The sequence below is a fragment of the Rhinopithecus roxellana genome, chromosome 4 (genome assembly GCF_007565055.1).
Source record: "Rhinopithecus roxellana isolate Shanxi Qingling chromosome 4, ASM756505v1, whole genome shotgun sequence".
NCBI lineage: Eukaryota > Metazoa > Chordata > Mammalia > Primates > Cercopithecidae > Rhinopithecus > Rhinopithecus roxellana.
In genome coordinates, this window is record NC_044552.1 from 135,426,541 (window position 1) to 135,449,449 (window position 22,909).

The following is a 22,909-nucleotide window of genomic DNA, read 5'->3' on the forward strand; positions in this document are numbered from 1 at the left end:
AAGAAAGTTTAATTTCTCAAAGGAAACAGCAAAACTTACATTTCTAAGTCTGAAAAAACACCAAGAGGTGACTCATAGCATCCCCATTAATCATCTAAAGACAGCTCTGGATCCTCTTCTGCATAAGTCACAAGGCTCTTCCAGTGATACATTATAAAATCTTACAGTCTTCATGTGGCAGTTGTTCTATATATCAATTATTTTAAATTTAGGTTTCTTAATCTTCTCCAGGATTCACAGCCTGCTATGAAAACAAATTCAAAAGGATCTGTGCCTTTCAATTCACAGCTGTGCCTTCCCCTCTGTAATTTATAGGCAAACTAACTTCTAACACTTATATGATTTGTAGTATTTTGAAACAAAAATATTAGGTTGGTACAAAAAGAACACTACAAAAAAAGGAATCCATTTCTACTTCTCTTCCTTTTCACAAATATTCTTGTCATTCACAAGTTATCTGCCTAAAATACAAAAGACTAAGCATGGATTCTAAATTACACCACTCACAAGGACTTGCTTTCTAAGGTCACTTGCCAAAATTACTTGCACGCTGAGTGACAGCTGACCAATCTCCTTCAGCAGGTTTTATGATTGCTGCTCAGATACTGCGTGCCTGTGTACACAGCTCAGTATCATAGTCTCTCACCTCTGCTGCCCTATTTACCATCCAGAAAGATGCTGAAATCTGCCACCCAGCTCCATGCTGAGCAGGCCAGCCAGTACACATCCTGGATAGCTGTAGCTGTTTTTTTCTTAGTAAGCACATTGTTACGAGTACAGCTGGCTGAGATTATGGCTATAACAAGGAAAGAACTGGGAGAGTGTGAACTCTCCAGTGTGGTGTCTCATTCTGAAGGTGACAGAGATTCAAAAGTTCTGCTCCAATAGTCAATATATAGCATCTGACTTGTATTGTCAAATAGATAATACAACAAAATCACTTATATCTCTATGTTCTTTCTTATTTACAGGGTAGCTGAGTTGCATATATGAAACAAGCCTGTAAATTAAAATATTCCTAATAAACTAAAAACACTGCTAGATTCCATGTTCTAAAGTACAAACATAATGATCCATGTTAAAATATTTTTGAATACCTTGAAAGGATGCATAACAAAAGAGAGAAAGAGAATGAATTAATAATGTTAAAACTAAAACTAGTCATCAGTTAGTTTCCACCAGCATAACAATCAAGAGTGACAGACTTGGGAGGTCAAGGCAGGAGGATTGGTTAACGCGAGTTCAAGACCAGCCTGGGTAACGTAGTGAACTCTCATTTCTACCAAAAAAAAAAAAAAAAAAAAAAAAAAAAAGGAAAAAGTAACAAAGGAAAGAGAAAGAGCTACAGTCATCTATTATAGAGGAAAACTCACATGTCTCAGGTATTTCTAGTTATTGTAAGTATTCAACAAATTTCCTGTCTTCTATGTAAGAAAATGTTACTTTAGTTAGTGACAAAGTTTTACCGAGTAGGAGACACAAACTTTATTCATCAGTTTTTAGGTACCAGGCATAACACCTACCTGTGATAATAGAGAAATTATGAAAGCTATTGGAAAAGGCTGTATTTATGACATCTTAAAACCATCTTCCATAAAGAAACTTACAGTAAGGACTGAATGATTCAAATGGAATACAAGAACTTCCCCATTTATGTTAAGAATAATTTAGAAGAAAACGGTATGTTTTATGTCTGAATGAAAAGCTCTTCCAAAAGCAACTAATTTTTAAAGTAAAAATATGCTACTATAGAAAATAAGCTTTTTACCAGAAATTGTAGATACCTAAGTTCTAGTTTGATTGTTTTTCTATATAAGAAATTGCAGCAGAAAACAATTTAGAATTAACTAAATCAAATAAACATCTAGCAGACAGTTTACATTATAATAAACTGATTAACAAAAAAAATCACTTTTTCCACAGCAGAAGTATATTTATTGTGCTGAAATCAGGTAGCAGGGAATGAATAGTTCTTGGGAACCAGCACAGAATGTTCACAAAGATTTACAAATCTCTAGTCATTACACACTGAGCAACAAAACAAAGGTGTTGAATCCTCTTAGATCAAACTACTTTATATGTTGCAAATTTTCTGTAATTCTCATGACTGCATGCCTTTGGGGAAAAAGTGTTTAATTTTAATGCACAATAAATATGTTATAGCTTACAAAATATTCTGAAATAATTTGTACAAACAGCATACATCCTTCACATGCAGCTTTGACATGTTGTTGATACTTAGAGATATTCATGCTTTTTTTGGTCACATTTTGTCTTTCTCTAGTAATCCCTTTGCAACATCCCTTAAAAAATTAACTTATGTAGTAAGACATGGTACAAATTCTTTCCTATTTTATTTCCAGTTGTTCACTTATATTACATGAAATACTTCATCTGTAAACAGCAAATTGAATGTCATAGTTCTGACTACTCTCACTTTTATTCATTTTGTGTTTTAACAACACCTTGTAACATCAAGCATTGAATTTGACAATCTTTAGCACCAAGGAGTCAAGAATATTGCACCAAAATGGGTTTATACTTCATACCTAGTTAATAAATAAGATCTTGCAACTTAGTCACAAGGAAAACGTTACTCCAAAATTAAACACATTGAAAGAGAAGAATAGTTTCACAGAAATGTTTGGTGTATGCTATTTGTCATAAAAGCAAAAAAAAAACACTAGTGAATTTGAAAGTTAATATTAAAATTTACATTAGAAGACTCCTTGATTTTTTAATTAAAATTTATTTAATTTTAAATGTTCTTTCCAACAGAAGAGGTAGGTATATTTCCACATATGAAAAATCAGTAACAGCCATAAATCAAAACAAGGAAAGCCTGATAAAAATCAACATATTCTAACAGTACATAAATGTAACTATCTTATGATGTTACTAATAAACACATGAGTTGTTTCATGTTTCAAACAGACAATAATTTTAATTTTTATAATATATTTCAGCTAGTAACAGGAGTATTCAAATGCTGCCTTTTCATCACAAAAAATTGTTTCCCCACAGTGATTTGTGCCTCGAGTCATAGTGATCTCTGAGTCACCAGACAAGACTTTACTGCAATTCTTTCTTATTTTCACCAACACCATCATCATCAAGCCTCTAAGATTCTACAGAGATCAGCAGATTTTAAAAATTTAATTACCACCAAAAGTATAGTCTGACTAGAGGTGGAGAGATTTGACCATTCTGGTCAGCAAATGAATTCAAATGTGCAAGTTTAAATGTATACACATTTCCAGCTTTGGACAAGAAAATGTAACACCACTGATTTCAGTCAGTAGATAATTAGTAATTTGTCAAAATAATTCATAAAGACTGTTTCTGTGATCGTCTTAAAATTCAGACCGAAGAATGAATGACTATAAGATACATGAAAAATCTCATCCTGTAGACAACTGGATGATGTGAACAGGGGGAGAATCTCCAAAGTCACATAATGATTGCTTTGGTCTGCAGAATATCAAGGCTAATTTTTTTAAAAAAGTTTAAAATAAAAACTTCATAAATAAAACATCCGGGTATGGTATTAACACTTTACTCGGTCTAAAAGTTACTAGGACATAGAGCACATTTGTCTTTTCTCCCCACCCCCAAGCTCTCCTTTGCTTCTGTTTTCCCTGAAATTTTATATGATATGGGAGTTTTTCCTCACTGCCAACAGTTAAGGCCCAGTTCAATTTAATCTCCTTTTGCTTTTCCATTTTTCTGCTTTTTTCCATTTTCTATCACGAGTTGTTTTTCTGATTTGCTCACACCATTTGCTGAAATACCATTCACGGCTGTTTTTCCAGTTTTTGGTTTCTTAGGCTCTTTGTATGTCCGAATGTAGAAGTTAAGAAAGAGAAATATGAAGCTGATTGCGTAGGCAATGAGAGCCCAGTGCATCCATTTGGGGAAGGGGCAGTCAGTGTAAAGAGACAGTGCTGTGTGCCCAATGGTCACATGGAATTGAACCTGAAAAACAGTAATGACAGCACAAAACATTTAATGTGAATTGTAAACAACTTTTAACAACATCAGCATCTTCTACATAGCTATCACAGGCCCAAATTTTGCCACACTGTGCAAAATTTATTGTTTTCTGGCTCCCACAGCTAGCTCTTTCTCATTCACAGCTCAAATGCCATCTCCTCAGTAAGGGCTTTCTGACAAGACTTCAATTTCAATTGGCCCTCCCAATCTCATTAACTAAAGAGCTTTTTGCATTTTTTTTTTAAAGGAGAATTATAACTATTTGAAATTATCTTTTGTATTTGTTATTTCTTTATTGCCTATCTTTCCACTAGAATATGACTCCAGAAGGCAGGGCTTTGTCTTGCCCATCAGTGATTCTTGAGTCCTCAGCACAGCATCAGGATCAAGGAACATGTGTTGAATAATGTTATCTGATGAAAGGGAATCAGTGGCCTAGGAGAGTAAAATAATAGTATTGTAGGCTCTTCAATTTTGTTTTCCTCCCACATTTTAAATTGGTTTCCATCAAATATCAAAATGGCTCATTTATTTCTTAAAGATAGTAGGCAGGTAAATTTTTATTTGAAAGAACACTATCCTTCAAAAACTAATATTTTGAAGGCCAGGTGTGATGGCTCACGCCTGTAATCCTGGCGCTTTGGGAGGCCGAGGCAGGGGGATCAACTGAGGTCAGGAGTTCAAGACCAGCCTGGTCAATATAGTAAAACCCCGTTTCTACTAAAATATAAAAAATTAGCCGGGCATGGTGGTCCATGCCTGTAACCCCAGTTACTTGGGAGGCTGAAGCAGGAGAATCGCTTGAACCTGGCAGGCAGAAGCTGCAGTGAGCCCAGATTGCACCATTGCACTCCAGCTTGGGCAACAAGAGCAAAACTCTGTCCCCCCCCGCCACACAAAAGAAAAAAAGAAAAAGAAAAAAGTAATATTGGATAAAATTTAGTAGATATTTCAGAATAAATACAAAAAGAATCACTTTCAACTTTAAAAATTTTTTAAAGGAAAAAAGCCAAAAGTGAGATGATTAAAATGAAATAGATTCTGATGTATCAATAAATGAATGGGTCAAGACATAATGTTAACAAGGGTTAATTTTTTATACAATTAACTTACATGACTAACTGTTGTGAGAACTTCTGGCTTGGAAATACAAATTCAACATCCTATTTGAAATGGACAATTGTGGTTTCTCTTTTCAGGACAGCATTGTCCTTAAAATATTAATTGTTGATTAAAACAATCAGTAGTACTTATTTTAAATGTTATTAAAATAATGTATGCCATGTAAGCTAAAAATTCATACCATATTAAACAACTTTTATAATTTTCCTTGGCAAATATTTAAATTTGGAGAACTTTTGGTTTCACAATGGTTTTTAGAAGCTGCATCACCCAAAAGGGTGTGTATAAGGGTGTGATTGGGTATGGCATCACTCAAGGAGAGGCAGGTGTAGGCTCCAACAAAACGCATAGGATTAATTCACATGATTTTGATCACCTCTTCATTTTCTTGGGTCCATTTACTACTTACTGAGAGAAATGAATTACACAAACTGTGTTAACAGCTTTTAGACAAAAACTGGAGGAAGCTTTCTGTACCACTTTGGTTACAAATGAATCCTTCACACCCAGCATTTCCCAAAAGTTGTGCTTCCTGTTTGGTTAGACAGCTGTTTAGCAACTTAAAGCAGAGATGAATAATATTTCCAAATGTGATTCCACTGATAAAATTGTGCACATGCTATGATTAAAGCAAATTATAATAAATTCTATAGCTTGAAAAATAGTTACCAGGTCGGCTTTGAATTTCCAGTTTGATTACAGGCCAGTGCCTAGCATCTGAAAGATACACTAATGCACACACTCAGATTGCCACAAGCAGTCTTACTAGGGGGATGTGCTGAAAACTATCTGGACTAAAGACTACCATTTGAAAATATCTGTCTCTGCTCTCTTAAGGACAGTGTTTTAGAGAATTACAAGGAGTTCTCTTGTCCCTATTCCCTTCCTTTGCCCCACCCCTTCCTTGGCTATGTGCTTTCTTTTCAGCTGTATAGTCTAAATATATGAGATATGTTAAAGACTGAAAAATGAAATAAAAAACAAAATTTTTAAGCAAGGACAAGAAGAGAGATAATAAAATTTTAAGTTAAGAAAATCACCTGAGGGGAAAAATACATATTATTTTTCTATTCATACATAAATCTACGTACTTTGTAGCATGCTTAGATCTTTAATCATCCTTTCCACAAATATGTTTAGAGAATGTTTTCCTTAGAGAAGTGCCGTGTCTAGTCTTTTAAGGATATTATAAAAACAAAGACTTGCTGTGACCAATAAGTCTATGAATAAGTTGGCTGGAGTCAAGTGGGCCTAATTGCAATATAACTAGAGGATAAAGTTAATTTCATAATAGAAAATTGTCTAAAATGACTTTGCACTTTAAAATTAATCAAATTTAAACAATTTCAGTATTTTCGCAGAAGAAACTTTGGAAGCATTAACTCACCAGTTGCAACATAGTCAGGTATCGTTTCCACCAAAGATATTTCTGAATCCATGGGCCAAATGCAGCTAACCCATAGTATGAGTACATAATCACATGGATAAAGGAATTCATCTGGGCTCCAAAAAATGCTTTAGAAAAACAACAGGTAATTACCAGATACAGAAAATTTTATTAGGCAGTAAGCCACTGAGACATACAATAAATGAATACACACTATTTTTTAATATTTAACATTGAGTACAGATTAGGAATGAAAAATATAAAGTAGTATTAATAAAAAAGTTTTCCCTTCAGATTAAGCTAGGTATTTTTAAAGTTTAGATTTGAGGTTTTACCATATAAATAAAAATGTATGTTCAAATGCAAAGGACTTTCAAAGTGGTAGGTTTTCAAATAGGGTACTCCAGTGAGCTTAAATAGGCCCAAATGTAGAACTGTTGCCTATGTTACTTTTAATTCTACTATTCTTGCCTTTAGATGTGCCAATATACATATCTGTAACAAAACAGCACTTATTTCTTAGGTTTCCAAATAGTTTAAAATATAACAGCACTACACATATTGAATAATTCATTTAATATAGATAAATCTACAGAGATATTCCAGTCAGTTTAAATCAACGGCATTCTTTCTCTTCAGAATATTAATTAAATCAAGGTATAGATGTAATAATAAATTAATTTTGCCATAAAGTGATCTAAGCGTTCAGTTCAGATTTACTAATTTTCTTTTAAAATTACAGAGGTTGCCTTTAACTGTATTGTTTTAAAGTGGGCCCCAATAATACATGTATTAATACCTAAGCTGCCAATTATCATAATATGACAATGAAAGCAGGAAGGTGAACTATACTATAATGACTTGTACCCTGGATCCTCCTCAGAGGAATCATCTGCATCAAGCTCAACAAAGTGAATCATCCTTAATCTACAGGCATCTGAAAAGACAGGAGGCAGATCTTGGCCAAACTATGAATTTAGATCCTCTTTAACATTAACAAGGCTATATAAAAGTTCCTTTGAATGAGAACCAACAAGACCTATACAGGCTGAGTATCCCATATCCAAAATGCTCAGGACCAGATCTGTTTCTGATTTCAGATTTTTTTAAACTTTGGAATATTTGCATAGACATAATGAGGTGTCTTGGGGATAGGACTCAAGTCTAAATCCAAAACTTCACATACACCTCATACATGTATCCTGAAGGTAATTTTATAAAATTTTAAAGTAATTTTATGGGTGAAACAAAGTTCGTGTACTCTGAACATCAGAAAGCAAAGATGTCACTATCTTAGCCACCCATGTGGACATTGTCTGCGGTGGTTTGGCATCAATATTATGCTGTACACAGAAAAAGGCTACGAGGGTCTTTTTTTCCCTCAGGTATACTGAATAAAGTGTGTTGTGCACTTGTGTTTTGACTGTGACCCATCACATGAGGCCAGGTGTATAATTTTCCACTTGTGGTGTCATGCTGGTGCTCAAAAAGTTTTGAATTTTGGAGCATTTGGATTTTAGATGTTTGGATTAGGGATGTTCAATCTGTATTAGAGCAGGAATGAGCTATGGGCCAAGATGGAAATCTTCAGATTTGAGGGGTTGTGTCTTGGTATTCTTTGGATCAGAACTACTAGTCCCATTCCCCATCAAAATATTGTTTTCTACTTTTAGTCTTGGTTTACGCTTATCTCTGGGGCAAATCTTTAGGTATTAAAATAGTCACAGATAAAAAGCAAAAGTTATACTTGCCTCAAATTTTTAAAAAATGAAATGATGGCTGGGTGCGGTGGCTCATGCCTGTAATCCCAGCACTATGGGAGACCAAGGCAGGCGGATCACAAGGTCAAGAGATAGAGACCATCCTGACCAACATAGTGAAACCCCGTCTCTACTAAAAACACAAAAAATTAGCTAGGCGTGGTGGTGTGTGCCTGTAGTCCCAGTTACTCAGGAGGCTGAGGCAGGAGAATCGCTGGAACCCGGGAGGCGGAGGCTGCAGTGAGCTGAGATCACGCCACTGCACTCCAGCCTGGAGACAGAGCGAGACTCCATCTCAAAAAAAAAAAAAAGAAAAGAAAAAAAGAAAAGAAAAAAAACAAAAAGAAATAAACATGGAAATGTTTAACCATGAAAGCAACTTAAACGGTAGATCAAGTCAAAGTCCTAGGTTCTCATTGCTTTCCACTGAACACATAGATGCAATTAAACGCAAGCAGTATATTCCTGAAAATGCTCACCTTGTCCTCCTGCAACCCACTTAATTCCAATCCACCACAAGGTAAACATCGTACAGTGATGATACACATGAAGGAAAGAAACTTGGTTGTTTTTCTTTCTCAGAATAAAAAACACTGTGTCCAAATACTCAACTCCTTTAGAAACAAAGTACCACCAGAGAGCAGCAGCTATCTGTAAAAAGGGAAAGCGTGTTATAAACACCAAAATGACACTATTGTACGGATTTATACTCATTGTAAGTTCAGAATAAATATTTTTATTTTATGTTGCACAAAATGTACAAGGCATGGAATCATTTATGCCTAAGTAGTTTTGAAAAACCTAAGCGTCTCTCCATGGAGAAAAAATAGAAAATAAAGAGTCCAGAGCTCTGTCTATACAGTGCTAATAAGTTAGAGAACATTTTCTGTCTGTTCCATAGGTAGATGTCACATAGTGTCAAACTGCTGAATACATAGCTGGAAGTACATTCAGCCTGCTATGCTTTTCAACTTGGTAGAGGAACTGAGATGTTGACCTTGTAAAATGAGTTTAGACATTGTATCTCAGAAAAACTTGCGAGTAAGTTCATGTAGCAATTGGTCTCTGCAAGTGTCTGCCTGTCTGCCCACCCTCTCCCCTCACCTCCTCCTGCCCGCATGCCCCACCCCCTCACCGCACCAACATGTGCAACAACATAAATATCCAATCATAGCAGTTTGTATTAGGTATTAAAATCTTTAAAATAATAAATGGGAATGAACAAACAAATATTTCCCAGGTCATAAATATAATCCTGCTTACATGAATAAGTCTTTTCTTTTCCTGGGCTCTAATTAAGTCACCAGATGGTGCAGAAAGATTACATTACATGCTGAGATTAAGGATCCAGTGAGAGGTGACCTCTGTATGTTTCAAAATGTTTTACAAGAATCCTACTACAACAGAAACCAAAACTGAATTTTTTATGTCAAGTATTTTCTATGATAAGCATCCTATGTACAAATAACAAATAAGGCAGTACATAACTAAAATCTATTTATAAACTTTTGTGTGTTAGGGCCCTGTCAGATTCATTCACAGACAGGCTTAGGTGTTTAGAGTTGAAGGATCCCTTTGTATTTTATACCTGCACCCGGTATATGTCATGAGATTTTTGTTTGTTTTGGCTTTTGCATTTAAAAAACAAAATTATAATTCTGAAGTATGGGGAAAGAAGAAACAGAAAGCATATAAGAAACGAAGTATTTACAAACTGAGAATTATTTACTGGATTTACTTGAAAAATATCTTTAAAAATGATATGAATTGGTGGAAAATAAGCTTGAAATAGCTAACTACTCCCAGCAACACTACAGTTAATATTCACTATTACATTAGTTCTTTAAAATAAAGTAACTATCACCATGTTAGCATAGTAACCTGTAACTAAAAGGAAAGATATAATCACTTATTTTTCCTCCATCTGGACCTCTACATTTGCCATAATTCACATAAAATAATAACAAATAATAAGTCTCCTTAGTTTGCAAACTGCACTAGGTATCTTTAAATAAGCTACACCAAAAGTGATACTTCTTGGCTACATAACAATGAATACAAAAATAAGTCTCTCCATAAAATATTCACTCCATTGTATCCCATATTACAGAGGAGAAGAGAGCACAAGCAAGATTCCAAATGAAATCTGTTGCAAATCTCAGGTTCTTTATCCTCCTAGATTACAGTTCTCATAATAGCTCATTTTTTAAAGACTTGAAAGTTTACATCTGTAAGCGAGAGTGGTACTCTTAACTTTATCCTAAAAATAGTAATATGTTGCTCCATCCAAGGGTTTTTCTATGCCTACTCCCAGAAGTCAGTCAGTCAAACACTTCTCCCTGTTCCCTTCCCTACAGCAAGCAAGAAGTCAGCTCTCCAACTGAAGAGATTATTTGGCAACAGTTATCAGAAGAAAATTTTTCATAGTCAATACATCTAGAGAGGAGCCTCTCTCAGTTTCTCTCAGTCACATCCAGGTTTTATTTCCTCCTCAGTCATTTGTTTACATGGCTGCTGTCTGCCTCATCACCCTCACTAGAATGCCAGCCCCACAAAGGCAGGGCTTTTCAGCTCGTCCCCAGTGCCCCTCACAGTACCAACAAATAGTAGATGCTCAATACACTAACGAATAAATAAAACCAACATGACAACCAAACCGGTGATTTTTCATCAGTCCATAAGTCTTCTAACAGGGAAATGAAGATATGTACATAAAATCGTTAAGTACATTAAAGCAATTTGGTCTCCAGTCCTGATGAATACTGATATTTATATAGTGTCCACTCCCCATGGCAGGAAACTTCTTCTCAAGGGAAGTCACTGGATATTATTACTACATATACTATAGGTAACATAAAACATGTTATGTTTTATATGTAATTTCTAGTATGAACCACAGTATATAAGAAGAGCTCAATAAATACTTAATAGAATAAGGTAATCTGCTGTTTCTTTCGCTTAAATTAATGTTAATTTTACTGATGTAAGTGAATGGGAAACAAAATATAACATCTTGTTACTAGCAGTTTATTTTTCTGCAAATATAATAATAAACTGAGTTTATGCCTATACAAATTGTTCTATGCTTAATTTCCTAAACATTCCACACTTCACAAAACATTTACTTTTTCTCACTTTCTTAATACATAACTAGGACTCTAAGAGTTTCTATTCTTGCCCAAAAACAAACAAACAAAAATCTAAAATAATATCTTTAAAAGAAACATGAGACTTCTTTGCTTTAACAAATACTGCATTCTAGTAATCCAATGCATATTTGCTCATGCTGCAAAATAAAAAACATTGAGATACAAAAACAAATTTAAAATTAAGTACTTTTAAAAAAAGCATAGTTTTATTGACTCATAATCTAGTATAATTTCACTATCATATTAAAGTACTTTTTGCCAGGTGTGGTGGCTCACACCTGTAATCTCAGCACTTTGGGAGGCTGAGGCAAGAGGATCCCTTGTGGCTAGGAGTTCAAGACCAGCCTGGGCAACATAGCAAGACCCTGTCTCTACAAAAAGTAAAAAAAATAGCTAGGCATGGTGGTGCACGCCCATAGTCCCAGCTACTTGGGAGGCTGAGGCAGAAGGCTCAATTGAGCCCAGGAGTTTGAGGCTGCAGAGAGCTATGATCATACCACTGCACTTCAGTCTAGGGGACAGAGCAAGAACCTGTCTCTAAATGAATGTTAAAGAACCTGTCTTTAAAAAAGTACATTCTACATTTTCACAGATTGGGGCCTATAAAAATCAAATCACTTTTACTGATAAAGAGTATTTTTAATGTACTTACCCTGACTTCATTAACATTATTAGAATAATCCACACTCTGGCAAATATAGCTATATCCTGCATTATATGATCCCATGAATAACTGGAAAAAGAGTAGTAATATTTGTAGTAAAGTTTTAGTAAATACAGCATTAAAAATACAATTATATACAAAATGTAGCCTTTCAAATTATTTTAAAAGCAATATTTTCTTTAAAAATTTCAAATGCATTAAAAAATTTCATGCATTCCAATTGCTAGAGGTTACTGTGCATTAATTTGTTCTATAATTAAAATATAAATTAAAAATCACATGTAACTTTTATACTGAATATTGACTCTATCTATTAAATACTTCACAGCATTAAGAGAAATTTTTACTGCTAGGACTCAGATTTTAAAGTTGTCCTTCCTTAATTGGTTTTTATGTTTGACGCAGAGTGGTTTGCATATAACAAATTAGGTACAGATATCCAAATAAATTAAAGTGTTTATGAAGTTGAGACTTGAGGCTAAGTTTTCAATTAAAGAAATATTTCTTTTTCGAAGAAGAGTTATTGTTTATTTTCCAGCATTACTAGTCAGTTCTCTGGGATCACACAGAATTTTAATGAGTCTCTTAGGGAACAAATTCTTTATACTTATGCAATTTAAAAAATGGCTGTGTCAATCTAGCCTTTAGGATTTCCTTTAAAAATGTCACGGAGAATTTGCTCGTGCCCAGAAAAGTATATAATGCTTAGTAACAACAGCTATATGGTAGTTAATTCATTTTAATTCCAGCCCCAAATACAACATTATATAAGAGGATTTACTTGAAATCGGCATATTTTGATCAGTTACCAAACCAGAAACTACTGAATAAGAATTATAAATAAATAGTTGCTACTGTTTACTGAGTGCTTAATACATGCCAAACATTATGCAAAAATTATTTTACTTAAATCTGATAATAACCCAAGATGGCAGGTATTTAAGTGGGGAAAACGAGGCTAAGAAAAGTCAAATAACTTTCAATGCCAGAACCACTAATAAGGGTTCTTTTAGAATCCAGTTGGTCTTATTTAGACTTCCATTTTAAACAACGGTCCTTTACTTCATGTTTAATTTTTTGGTTATTCAAAAGTGAAAAATGTCAAAAATGTACTTTTAGAGTAGCTAACAGTTATGTCTGGGTACAATATTACAATGATGGTTTTATACATTCTCATTTTTAAATTTCCAATAACCTTGGAAAATTATTAAAGTGATCTTAAAAACATACCTCTCTGAAGATAAAAAAGTTAAGCAAAACCATCCCAAAATTATAGATAATGAGCACTAGACGCATCTGAAAAGGTTCTCGGTCCTTCATCCATTTTGGACCCAGCCACACAAACAGGAGATAAAGAGTGCTTATACTTAGTGTAGGCCAAGGAGACTGCATCAGAGGCCAATTTTCCACACGCTTATCTATAGAGAAAACAAAATACCATAAAATTAATCAATAAATGTTTTATAAAACACACTTTCTAGGAAGCAAGATGTTTCAACTTAATTTCCGAATTTGACCAAATATGGATCACTGTCCTTTGAGTCCCAACAAAAAAATACGTGGTATAAAAACCAAAGAAACAATACGGAATCCTGCAAGTGGCTTTTGAAAATTATGCTTCATTACTTATGTTGTCACACATTATGTTTTACAGAGACCCTAGAGAACAAAAACAAGAAATAAAGCTCACTAAAAACAGAGGTGATTATCTTGGGATGAAAAGTTAATGAAAAGCTTCATACACAGAAAATAAATATCTTAAGGAAACATTTGTCTTCCATATTATACATGTGAAATTTCTCAGGGCAGCCTGGAGGCTGCTCTGTGTGTCCACTCCTAAAGCAGGCAAGAATTTAACTGGAGAGGTACAGGGTGATGGTAGCCGTTTGCTGATATCTAGAGACACTAAAGACAAGAGTACAGGGGCACTGAGAGATTAAGTTAGAGTTCATTACAATTCTATAATGTATTTAAACAGTCACCATGTTCAAGACATTTTTCTAACTTTTTCATTGAGAGCATGCACCTATTTTATTCCCACGAATAACTAACTTAAATGTTTTTCTCTAGAGCCGTAAGTCACATAACTTACATATGTGGAACTATATATAATGCAACACATTATTTTACTTAAAATGAATTGATTGTCTAGCATATTCAAATACACAACCATAAATCAATTTTATAATGGAATGTTGCCACAAGTAAAACATTTCTCAAACAAGAATGATAATGAAATATGGATGGGATTAACAAAAATCTTTTAACACATTATAAAAATATGTTAATGTTAATTTTTATATTTCTCAAAGCTAAACAACAGTTATAGGTTGCAAATCTAATTTCTAGTTTATTCTTGGCAATGCGAAACATTTTTACGTCCTATTTTGAGGAAATAATGTATTTTTAAAGTAGTAAAAGAAAATTCAAGTTCTTAGAACCAATCTAAATGAATTTAACTTAATTGTTGATTATAATAACTCCCTATTTAGACTGTCACTTTTACTAAAAGCTGTATATGCAAAATGCTTCTGGATTAGTGAACTAGGTATTAAAATATCTTACTTAAAAAAATTAATCTGTGTCTATATACTGTCAATAAGATACAAAATATAAAATATATACTGTCAATAAACAATAAGATACAAGATATAAAACACAATATTTAATCAAATAATTTGCAAAGTCAGGAAACAACACAACTACTATGGTTTTAATGAAATTAGAGTTGTTAAAAAGGTAAGCTATTGCTTGACGACCTGTGATATGGGGAAAAAAAAAAGGTGATAATGACTTGAAAGAAAGACACATATGGGAACCAGGAAAACAGAAAAACTGATTGTATTTCATAGTTTTAAAGGGAGGTCTATTATTCATAGACATTATAGCTATATCACTCAAATCAAACACATTTCAGAGTTAAAAATAAACCAATATATTTGAACCATAGAGAGATAGTAAACCTCTCATAAGGAGGAAATGACTTAAAAGACGGCCCGGCTGACTTTTGTTAAAAAGGCATTGTGCCACTAAGGACTTATCAATGACTGTTCACTTTTCTTAATGGCATTTTATCATTTTATGTTAACTATCATCCTATGACCGTATCTTTCTATGCTAAAGGCCCCCCATAAAACATGAGGTGTGCATCTACTTAGGCATTTCTTTTTCCATATTATAGAAAAAAAAGATTTAGACAAACCCCCTATATTATAGAAGAAACATTTAGACAAACTCCCTGTTCTAGGTCACAGAGAAGGAGTTGCTGTGGTATCCTGTTCTTTTCCACAAACTATAAGGCAGGTGCTGTTTTTCCTATGAGACTTACACAAAGAGCAAAAGTACTCTGATTAATGCCATACTCCACGTAACAAAGGAAGAAATTTGTGAGGAGATTTTAATTTCTAACATCACAGATTATCTTTCACCCTTATCTCATACAGAATTCCTATTCACTTCAAAGAAAGTTCTGAGTAGCGGGTACAAAAAAAAATTAAATAAACAGATCCAAAACTCTGCCAGAAATTAAGAGTAAATAAAAGTGCTCATTCTTTTTGATGTGTAGTGTGGTATGCTGTATCTGTATCATTCTCATTCAAAAGAGAAATTTAAAGAGAGGACTACCACAGGAGAGAGAGAAAGAGACATTAGTGAGAAGCTGAAGATCTTACAATATGAAACACTAATAGAGGCCAATAGAAGAGTAGAAACAGGAAATAACAGAGGAATCAGAGAAAGCACACAAGACCGTACCAGTAAGTAGACTGGATTCTATTTATTTATTTATTTGTTTATTTATTTATTTATTTTTAAGAGATGGCATCTCATTCTATTGTCCAGGCTAGAGGGCAGTGGTGCAAACATGGCTCAATGCAGCCTCCACCTTCAGGGCTCAAGTGATCCACCTGCCTCAGCCTCCTGAGTTGCTGGTGCCACAAATTAAGAGTAAATAAAAATGCTCATTCTTTTTTATACAAAGTGTGGTGCACTATATTGTTCTCTCATTCAGCAGAGAATTTCCAAAAGAGAGAAGGAAACAGGCACTAGTAAGAAGCCACCATGACCAGTTGACTGGCTGAGTTCTAACACTGGCTGTGCTACTGTGCACAGGACCTTAGGTGCACAGTCTGTCTTCATTTCCTCCATCTATAAAACTGGATGGAAAGTAGGTGAACTAGATTAGTGTTTCTCCAGTTTCAATGAGAAAATGAATCACCAGGTTGGGGGCGGGGTGGGCATGGTAAAAATGCAGATTTTGAGACAGTCTCAAAATCATTTTTACCCATGGTAAAAATGGGTCTGACATGCAGCCCATTCTTTTCTTTTCTTTTTTCTTTTTTGAGACAGAGTCTCGTTCTGTTGCCTAGGCTGGAGTAAAGTAGCATGATCTCTGTCCACTGCAGGCTCGGCCTCCTGAGCTCAAGCCATTCTCCCACCTCAGACTCCCAAATAACTGGTACTATAGGCACATGCCAACATATCCTACTAATTTTTGTATTTTTTGTAGAGACAGGATTTTGCCATGTTGCCCAGGCTGGTCTCAAACTCCTAAACTCAAGCAATCCATCCATCTTGGCCTCCCAAAGTGTTAGGATTACAGTCGTGAGCCACCATGCCCGGTCCATGCAGCCCATTTCTAAGAAGACTGCATTTTCCAGGAAGCTCTAACTGATGCTATGCCATTATTCCATGGACCATCCCCTTTTGAGCAGTAACAAACTAGATGATCATTTAGGTTTCTTTTAACTTCTGAAAATTGTTACTTTTAAAAATAATTATTAGGAAGAATAGACTAACGGTAAGGAAAACTGGATCAAGAAAATTTTAACTGGTCATGGGACGCATTTTGCATGGCCAAAGCACCTGCACATGTTACTATTCCATTACAGCACTCATTACACTGTCCAGTGACCTTCTTTTAAACTGTTTTCTCCCTGGAAAGAGGAGAATGAAAGACCCTCCCTGAAAGAGGGTCTTTCATTCTTGTATTGCAAGGCCTATCAAGGTACCTAAAAATATATTTGATGAATAAATAAAGAGCAGATAATGTTTTCACATTATTCCTCTATTCTCTATCCTTTCTGCCAAATCCAACCAAGGTTTTCTCAGTGTCCAAGAACCCTTCCTACAGCTTTTCCCAGATCCTCCTCTATGTTGGCCTAATAACTTTATCCTCAAGTCAACAACTCATCAACCCAGTATTTAGTGAATATGTGTGCTTTATAAAGTTCACGACCTTTTACTTCATTCCTTACTCCAGGGTAAAAAAGCAATACCCTCACTTCTTTGCCCAACAATGCAAGGCATGCATTCATTCAACAACCACTTAACAAATCCCTGTTTTCAGCCTATAAAAGGCCACATTTTACACCACACTCTTTTCAAATTAGCCCTTCTAGTTCGGAAGGGTCAGAGAGCTTTCAAAAATTCAGCCTCCGAGGATTATCATGGAAGCTGTAGTAACTATCAACCCCTAACCCACAGCACAACAATTCCCAACCTTTTAATAATATTTGGATGAAATTTCTCCATGTCTTTACATGTTATAATACTATACAAGTTATGTTTGTCTTTCTGCATGTATTTGCATTAATATTTCCTTTAGTGCTTCTGATGAGATGCAAATATTCTATATTTCTTTCATATGTTTCCTTTTCCATTAAAAAGGGCTGTGTCACAATAGTACCATACAATGATATGAAAATTCACCATTACTAACAGTTCCACCTAAGTTTTGAACCAAAAAAATGTTGGGGGACTAAAACAGTAAAGGAAAATCATGAATACTAATGCTTAAGGTATTTTATGTAAACTTTAAATATATTAAATTATCCATATTTTCATTAACTCGAACGTTTAAATATATATATTAGTATTTTACAGCTAAATTAAAACCTCTAATTCATTTGGGCTATGTACTGAATCCAAACGTAGATTATACATATTAGAGTGACAGGAGATATATTTCTATTATGTTGTCAACATCCTAATCCTACACAGTTATCAGTGGGATTCGACGTCATGAATTCATTAGGAAAAAAGACTGAAAAACGTCTACTAAAATCCTACCTCTCTTACCACCACTGAAGTCAAACCCTGTCGCCAAATAGTACAAAGATCCAAATACGTTTTATGCAGTATTCTTGGGATTTTCTCTTTAGAAAGTTTTGGTGGGATGGAGGGGGAAACAAAAATGATACAAATATAAATGGTCTCTTGTCAACTTGTTTTATCAAATTACTTTCATATTTTATACTATTAATATGCTTATTAACATGTTTGTACCTTCATGTGTTAGTAAATTTGCTCTTATTTTGAGCCTATTTATTAACAATTTTAAGTCTTTCATGTTGTCAGGTAAACCTTTATCTAAAAGAGAATCATAAAATTTTAGATTTAGAAATGATCCCTTTATCTTAAAAATGAGATTCAGAGGTCGAGAGACTTGCCACTGCAGGTAAAGCAAAAGCCTCATTTAACCTAGCAGCTGTTGTAGGCACTACTCAATCACCATGTACTTTAATCTTAAGGGAGAAAATTTCCCATCGCTTTTTTCTGAATTATAGGTACAACGGACTCTCGCTCTGTCGCCCAGGCTGGAGTGGTGCAGTGGCCGGATCTCAGCTCACTGCAAGCTCCGCCTCCCGGGTTTACGCCATTCTCCTGCCTCAGCCTCCCGAGTAGCTGGGACTACAGGCGCCCGCCACCTCGCCCAGCTAGTTTTTTGTACTTTTTTAGTAGAGACTGGGTTTCACCGTGTTAGCCAAGATGGTCTCGATCTCCTGACCTTGTGATCCGCCCGTCTCAGCCTCCCAAAGTGCTGGGATTACAGGCTTGAGCCACGGCGCCCGGCAAAAATGCTATATTTTAAGATTGTTCTTTCAAGGGAAAGAAAATAAGAGAGACTTTCAAAAGTTCCTTCAATAGAAAGAATGACAAGAGTTACTCAAAGAAGCCAAGTCGTACCGTCATTAGGTGCTGCATCTGGCAGACCTGGATCATGAATACTTCAAAGCCATGACACCGAATAAGGGAAAAAGACTAAAGACTAAAGCCTGGAAAAGAGAAAGAGGCCTCAGCAAATACTAAGAGAACTTATGAGAAATCAGATTTAATCTCCATTTTCAGAGAGTAGAATTAGAACCAAGGTAAGTTATAGCAAAGTAAATTTCACCTCAATTTAGGAAATTTCTGACCAGTGGGTCTTCCCCTTTTGTACATAGAATGAGCTGTCTCCTTTGGTAATGGGTTTCCCATCCCAGCTTTGAATGAAATTTAAGCAAACCTAAAGCCAAATATTATAGCAAATTGAGCTCAGGAGCAAAAGTCTTTATTTTAAAAATGAGAATTACTATCTCCCTATCCTGTTCATTGCCAGCACAGCTCCCTGACCCAGGTTTCCATCATCTCTTGCATTCTAGTGGTCTCCAAGTCTGCCTGCCTGCCAGAATCACCCGAGGGAGCTCAGATCATAGTGTCCAGTCCCACCCGCAGAGATTTTGATTCAGTAGGTCTGGGGTAGGACCTGGGAATCTATGATTTTACACTTTAACCTTTGCAGACCCTTAGAGCATTAAAAAATAGCTTGTAATGAAAATATTTTGAGACTGATTTCTAAAGCTTCTGTCAAGTGGGACTGACTTGTTTAATGTGGTCAGCAATCATACAATTTTATCTTTATTAAAAGGCTACATAATAATTATATAACTATGCATGTTTGTCAAAATTCAAAAACTGTTCAGTAAAAGGAGTCAATTTTACTATTTGCATATTATTCCTTTATAAAAAATGAGGGGGCCGGGTGCAGTGGCTCATGCCTGCAATCCCAGTACTTTGGGAGGCCGAGGCAGGCGGATCACTTGAGGTCAGGAATTCAAGACCAGCCTGTCCAACATGGTAAAACCCTGTCTCTACTAAAAATACAAAAAAAAAAAAATTAGCTGGGCGTAGTGGCGTGCACCTGTAATCCCAGCTACTCGGGAGGCTGAGGCAGGAGAATCACTTGAACCCGGGAGGCGGAGGTTGGAGTGAGCTACGATCACGCCACTGCACTCCAGCCTGGGTGACAGAGAGAGAGGGAGACTCCTTCTCCAAAAAAAAAAAAAAAAAAAGAAAGAAAAATGAGGGGTCTACCTGAAATGGGGTTTCCCTTGAATACCTTCCACCAATAAGTTTTTATTCTTAATCTGATTTTTATCTTAAGATCACATAGCATGATGGAATAGAACAGACTCTGAAGTCAGATACTCCTCCCTTGGAGCGAAGTGATTTTGGCCAGATCACTTGGTCCCTGACCTCTCAGTGCTCAACTAGTAGAGGAAGAGACAGATATGAGAATTCAACTGCTATGCAGTGTGATGAGTGTAATGTCAGAGGACTGTCTTATGTACAGTGGTAGGACAGAAAAGGGGAGAAGGCAGGGTTTAAACACAGACATCTGAACTTTTTTTTCAAAGAAGAGGAATTTGCCAAGTAGACAGGGAGAAAAGTCTTTTTTCAGGGTGCAGAATTAGAAAGACCTATAAAAGTTCCCTTAGCACAATGATAAGAGATATGCAAATGAGAATATCTGAATACCCTGAAAGAACCGAATGTATAAACAGCCCAGAAGCAAGAAATAAAACAATTTGGAAACTAAGCAGACCTGATGGAGAGGATATATACAAAGGAAGAGGGCAGGAAATGACTGTGATGATCCCTTAAGTGGTCTTACAAACTACACTGAGGATGCTGGAATTTATCACGCAGATAATGAAGAAATATTTGCTTTGTTGTTGTTTGTTTGTTTGTTTTGAGACTGGGTCTGGCTCTGTTGCCCAGGCTAGAATGCAGTGGCATTATCTCAGCTCATTGCAGCCTCCACCTCCAGGGCTTAAGTGATTCTGGTGCCTTAGCCACCCAAATAGCTGGGACTACAGGTGCATGCCAACATACCCAGCTAATTTTTGTGTTTTTTGTAAAGACAAGGTTTTGCCATGTTGCCCAGGTTGGTCTTGAACCCCTGAGCTCAAGCAACCCACCTACCTCAGCCTCCCAAAGTGCCGGGATTCCAGTCATGAGCCACCACACACAGCTGGTTTTGGCTTTTAAAAGATCATGGTAGAGGCAGTGGGGTGTGGACTGAGGGGAAGGGGATATGTCAAGAGGCAGGAAAACCAGCTGTATCAGTGGTTCTCAACACTTGTCTACTGCTAGACTACCCATGTAAGAATCATGTGCTTGTTAAAATTATAGATTCCCAGGTCCTACCCCAGACCTACTGAATCAAAATCTCTGCGGGTAGGACTGGACACCATGATCTGAGCTTCCCTGGGTGATTCTGACAGGCAGGCAGAGTTGGAGACCACTAGAATGCAAGAGATGATGGAAATCTGGGTCAGGGAGCTGTGCCAGCAATGAACAGGATAGGTAGGTATGAAAGTTTCAGGGGTGAAATCTACAGACTCCACGACTGTTGTGGATTCACTGAGAGAGGAGAGTCAAAGAAAAGTCCAGGATTACTCCCAGATTTCTGGGCTATCCGGCAACACAGATAGTGAAGTTATGATCCAGAACAGAGTAAAGGAAGAGCAAAAGATCTGGGAGAAACCGATCAGGTGGATATTGAACATCTTGCATCTGAGCTACCTGTGGGACAGCTAGGTAGAGGCATCCAGTAGCCTCTGGTGCTGTGGAGGAACTGCCAGGGCTGTGGACACACAGAGGGGTCACTGGACGATGACAATCACACCAGAGTTTGAGGTTACAAGGGAAGGAGCATGTAGAGTGAGAGAATAACATGAAAAAGGAATGACTCTAAGGACAGTTGAAGATGAGTGGGTGAAATGGCAGCAAGTAAGCCAGAGAGGCAGCAGAAGAGAAAACCATGTCACAGAGACCAAGAAATTTCCAAAAGGAAAGGGTGCGGAACATAATCTACAGCTGGAGAACCAACTGTTGTTGCCTTTTCTTTTTTTAATGAGGAAATAGTTACTTCATAGGGTTAATATGTGATAACTAAACAAACCAAAGTTTGTGAAGCTTCCTAGCACACATGGACACCACGACGTCACGCATTCCCTTCTGCTACAGCCTATTCTCTCCCAACTTTACATCTTCACAGTGTGTCTCATGTCAGAGATAATCTGAGCCCTACCCCTTAAAAGTGAAGCCCCTCAATGTCTTCCAGGATTTTTCTTCTCAACCTATATTCTGAATATGGGCTCTCAAATCAGACTTACAAGCATTAGACTCCTCACTTACCAGCTGAATAAACCCAAGAAGTTACTTAGTGCCCCTGGCCTTATAGATGATAGTAGGGCCGTTGTGAGGAATAAAATAATATGTATACAGCATCTGACACACTGTCAAGAGTTCAATAATTTTTGGCATTTCATTGTTACTGACACTGATCAACCACTAAATCCTCCTCTGTCTTCAAAGAGAAGAGTTAAACCAAATTAAATAAAAATTACCATGAATAATTAAACTTAGAAGAGTTTATACTGAGAAGAAAAAAACGTTTTATGACAGACTCAGAAGACATTTTGTAATTCTGTATTTATTTGTTTAGGAGATAAAATACATAAAAATTCTCACTCTGATTTAAAATTATTTAGAGAGGCTAATTTTTAAACACTCTTTTTCATGACAATATAAACCAGATTTTAATAAATAATAAAATGCCTGTAATCTAATAGTTTTCAACTAACTCAGGTAACTTCTACTTAATATATAAACAACTATAATTAATACAACAAATTATCAGTATTTTTATTAAAGCAACTACCTTAAAAACCTCTAATAAACCTATTTTTTTTCTAATTTCTTTTAAAGCTTTTTGCTACTCAGGAGC

At 35.8% G+C, this 22,909-nt stretch overlaps 1 protein-coding gene across 1 annotated transcript in view; it reads right to left on the reverse strand.

Annotated features, from left to right (window-relative positions):
* Positions 1-1,912: 1,912 nt before the first annotated feature.
* The window catches only part of ELOVL4 (ELOVL fatty acid elongase 4), a 33,284-nt gene continuing 12,287 nt past the window's right edge, over positions 1,913-22,909 (reverse strand). Inside the window, exons 2-6 of the mRNA XM_010388531.2 lie at positions 13,306-13,493; positions 12,064-12,144; positions 8,742-8,913; positions 6,503-6,630; positions 1,913-3,975 (exon numbers count right to left, since the gene is read on the reverse strand). Coding sequence (XP_010386833.1) covers positions 3,700-3,975; positions 6,503-6,630; positions 8,742-8,913; positions 12,064-12,144; positions 13,306-13,493 — 845 coding nt within the window. The 3' untranslated portion in view covers positions 1,913-3,699. The remainder of the gene's footprint in view (positions 3,976-6,502; positions 6,631-8,741; positions 8,914-12,063; positions 12,145-13,305; positions 13,494-22,909) is intronic.